Source organism: Acyrthosiphon pisum, unplaced genomic scaffold (genome assembly GCF_005508785.2).
Source record: "Acyrthosiphon pisum isolate AL4f unplaced genomic scaffold, pea_aphid_22Mar2018_4r6ur Scaffold_3622;HRSCAF=4166, whole genome shotgun sequence".
Lineage (NCBI taxonomy): Eukaryota > Metazoa > Arthropoda > Insecta > Hemiptera > Aphididae > Acyrthosiphon > Acyrthosiphon pisum.
Window position 1 is genome coordinate 413 of NW_021773071.1, and position 2,942 is coordinate 3,354.

The 2,942-nt window shown below is 30.9% G+C and overlaps 1 protein-coding gene across 1 annotated transcript; it reads left to right on the forward strand.

Moving 5' to 3' along the window:
• Nucleotides 1-575: 575 nt before the first annotated feature.
• On the forward strand, nucleotides 576-2,025 carry LOC100573882 (probable malonyl-CoA-acyl carrier protein transacylase, mitochondrial). The gene is made up of 3 exons (XM_003248573.4): nucleotides 576-1,127; nucleotides 1,186-1,584; nucleotides 1,648-2,025. Exons 1-3 carry the CDS (start codon nucleotides 863-865, stop codon nucleotides 1,878-1,880), a joined length of 897 nt encoding a protein of 298 aa, XP_003248621.2. The 5' UTR covers nucleotides 576-862; the 3' UTR covers nucleotides 1,881-2,025.
• The last annotated feature ends 917 nt before the right edge of the window (nucleotides 2,026-2,942 follow it).

Here is a 2,942-nt window from a genome sequence, read left to right on the forward strand (position 1 = left end):
ATATTTACTCAAAAACTCTTATTAATGTATTTTCCATTAAAAAAAGAAAATTATTACAACTACAAATCATAGAGAGAATAATGTTATTTCTTAAATATTAATACTTTATACAATATTCTTACTTGGTAAGATACAATAATCATGATCAATCAAATGCTCCATTGTATGTAAAATTAAAATAATTGAAATAAAGATCTTAAACAGTTTTTTCAAATCGACGTACCAATTACCAAAAAATGAATAATTACAAATTACAATACATAAATATATTAATGATACATTTTATTTTCTGATAATGATAATGTCTGTACCATAGATATATATTATTAAATATATTATTATATATTATAATATATTATTATATATAATAATATATTTAATAATATATATCTATGGTCTGTACAAACATTTTTTTATCAAACGTTGGCAATACTTCAAATGGAATCAGAAAAATCTCTTATCAATTTTCTGACAACTGCCCAACTCCCGTCGCTCACATGCACGATTAAAGATAATATATTATATCTTTAATCGTGCTCACATGCTACGAAATTTTGTGATATCACCACAGAATATTTATTCTGTGATATCACTATAATATTTTACACACGGATTATTATTCAGTTTTAGTGTCAATGGTCAGTTAAATCTCTTTTCTGTGGTGGTCAATACTTAGTAGAATAGACAAATAGACAATAGTCAATAGTAGATCGCTTGAGTATTTGTATATTTTGATAATTTATATATTAATTTCCATAACTTAAATGGTTTAACTTGTTTGTGTGTTCGAATGTTTTTAGTTCTTACTCCGTTTTATTTTTTAACTTTTGGTTCGGTTTGAAGAACATATTTTAAGAACACTATGGTGTCCATTGTAAAGTGTCAGCAGTGGTACTGCTGTTTTCGAAAGATGTCCTCTAAACGTGTAATAAGTACCTTATACAGTGCTTCGTCAAATTCGAATTATTCAAATCACAGTACACAAATAAGGCACATGTCAGTCATCGACAATTCAAAAAACATGAATGAAACAAACATAAAAAAATTGTTGGAAGATGGGACAGTTCCAGAAGAGTCATCTGTTGTTGGAGACACTGAAAACTGGACAACATCCCCATACCCAAAAGGTTAGAATTACATATTCAGAACAATATTTGTTTTAATTTATTCGTTTTTTACAACCAGGTTCATATGTACCCCACAAAAATCAGTCTCAAGCGCAGCACGCTCTACGACCAAAGGTGGACCCCAAGGAAACGTCAATACTGATGTTTCCCGGCCAAGGTACCCAGTTTGTGGGTATGGGAAAAAATCTGTTAGTGTTTCCTCAGGTTGTAGAGATGTTCAATGCGGCAAGTGAAATACTGAAGTATAATCTGTTGAAACTTTGTTTGGAAGGACCAAAATCTAAACTGGATCAGACCATCTATAGTCAACCAGCCATTCTTGTGTGTTCTTTGGGTGCCATTGAGAAACTAAAAGAAGAACAACCTAGTGCCATTGAAAATTGTATGGCTGTTGCTGGTTACAGTATTGGAGAATTTGCTGCGCTTACATTTGCTGGGTGTTTTTCTTTCGAACAAGGTAATAAATAACGATTATTGTCATTGTTGAAATTTTTCTATAAAATTCTTTGATTTTTTTCAGCTGTTAGCTTAGTTAAAATACGTGCTGAAGCCATGCATTATGCGTCAGAAATTGAACCAGGTGGAATGGCAAACATTTACATAAAACCTGATTCTAAATTAAATTATGCTCTGAAAATGGCCAGAGATTGGTGTCTGGATAAAGGAATTGAAAAACCTGTTTGTTCTATATCAAACTATTTGAATCCTGATTGTAAAGTAGTTGCTGGGCATTTAGAAGTAAGGAGTATTTAAATTGATTTTTGGATAAAAATCCTTAGTATGAAAAATAATCCATTTTTAACACGTTGACTGCCACCGGCCGCCGGCGATCACACGATTATGCATCATCTGTACGCCAAGTATATTTTTCAGTGTCATTCCAAATTTGTATATTATACTACGTATTTGCAAAAAAGTTTAAAAATATAAAAAAAATAAATTTATTACATCAAAAATTTTGTAATGATTCCCACTACGCCACGGCACTTTTTTGGGTGCATTATTGTAACGCCATGGAAAAGTTAAGAATATAAAACCATATTCATTTGCCGCCGGCGGTCACAAAAACATACAATTTGAAATTTACAAATGACCGCCAGCGGCCATATGGCAGTCAACGTGTTAAATTTTATACTTCTTAAATGATTATTATTATTTTAACAATACATTATATTATAGGTAACTATCATAAGTACTATGTATAAAATTAGCAGTGGCATCATTTCAGATTTTATTGGACTAGGGTAACTTTTCACTGCTTTTCCGACTAAACATTTTTTTCACTCAGATTCTCATAGCATAGTGCCATAGTAATTAAGGGAGGGGGATGGTGTTGGTAAATGTGGCAACTTAAGGTTGTTGTAAATAGTAAACTGCCGCCCCCCCCCCCCCCCCAAATGATGCCACTGAAAATTAAGAGTATTTTTCCTAGGTTGTTACACAATTGGGTATTAGTAGGCGTTTAGTGTGAGACCTACCAAACCGGTAATTAACAGTCACATTAAAAATCATGATATTTTATTATTTTATTATTATTAGTTAAATGCGCTAATTAGTGTAACTAATTTCACTAAGTTTTAAGCGCTAGGATCTCTGGTAAATTATTGCAGAATATTTTGTACCGCAGTGAGCGATCTGTGGTATTTATAATCATTGGTAATACAAATATAAAATAATACAGGATTTTATTTATTAATGTCAAAATCAACCAAACAAAATATCACTAAAAAAATATGTATGAATAGTGAATACACATACTTATTATAGCAATATGTCAAAATTAATTTAATTTTTAAAAAAAAAAATGTGTCTTGC

Bases quoted from the DNA above. Each gene is read 5' to 3' on its own strand.
- LOC100573882 (XM_003248573.4), top strand. From the start codon at position 863: ATGGTGTCCATTGTAAAGTGTCAGCAGTGGTACTGCTGTTTTCGAAAG. The intron at 1,128-1,185 runs GTTAGAATTACA...TTTTACAACCAG, and splicing joins AACATCCCCATACCCAAAAG to GTTCATATGTACCCCACAAA. The intron at 1,585-1,647 runs GTAATAAATAAC...GATTTTTTTCAG, and splicing joins GTGTTTTTCTTTCGAACAAG to CTGTTAGCTTAGTTAAAATA.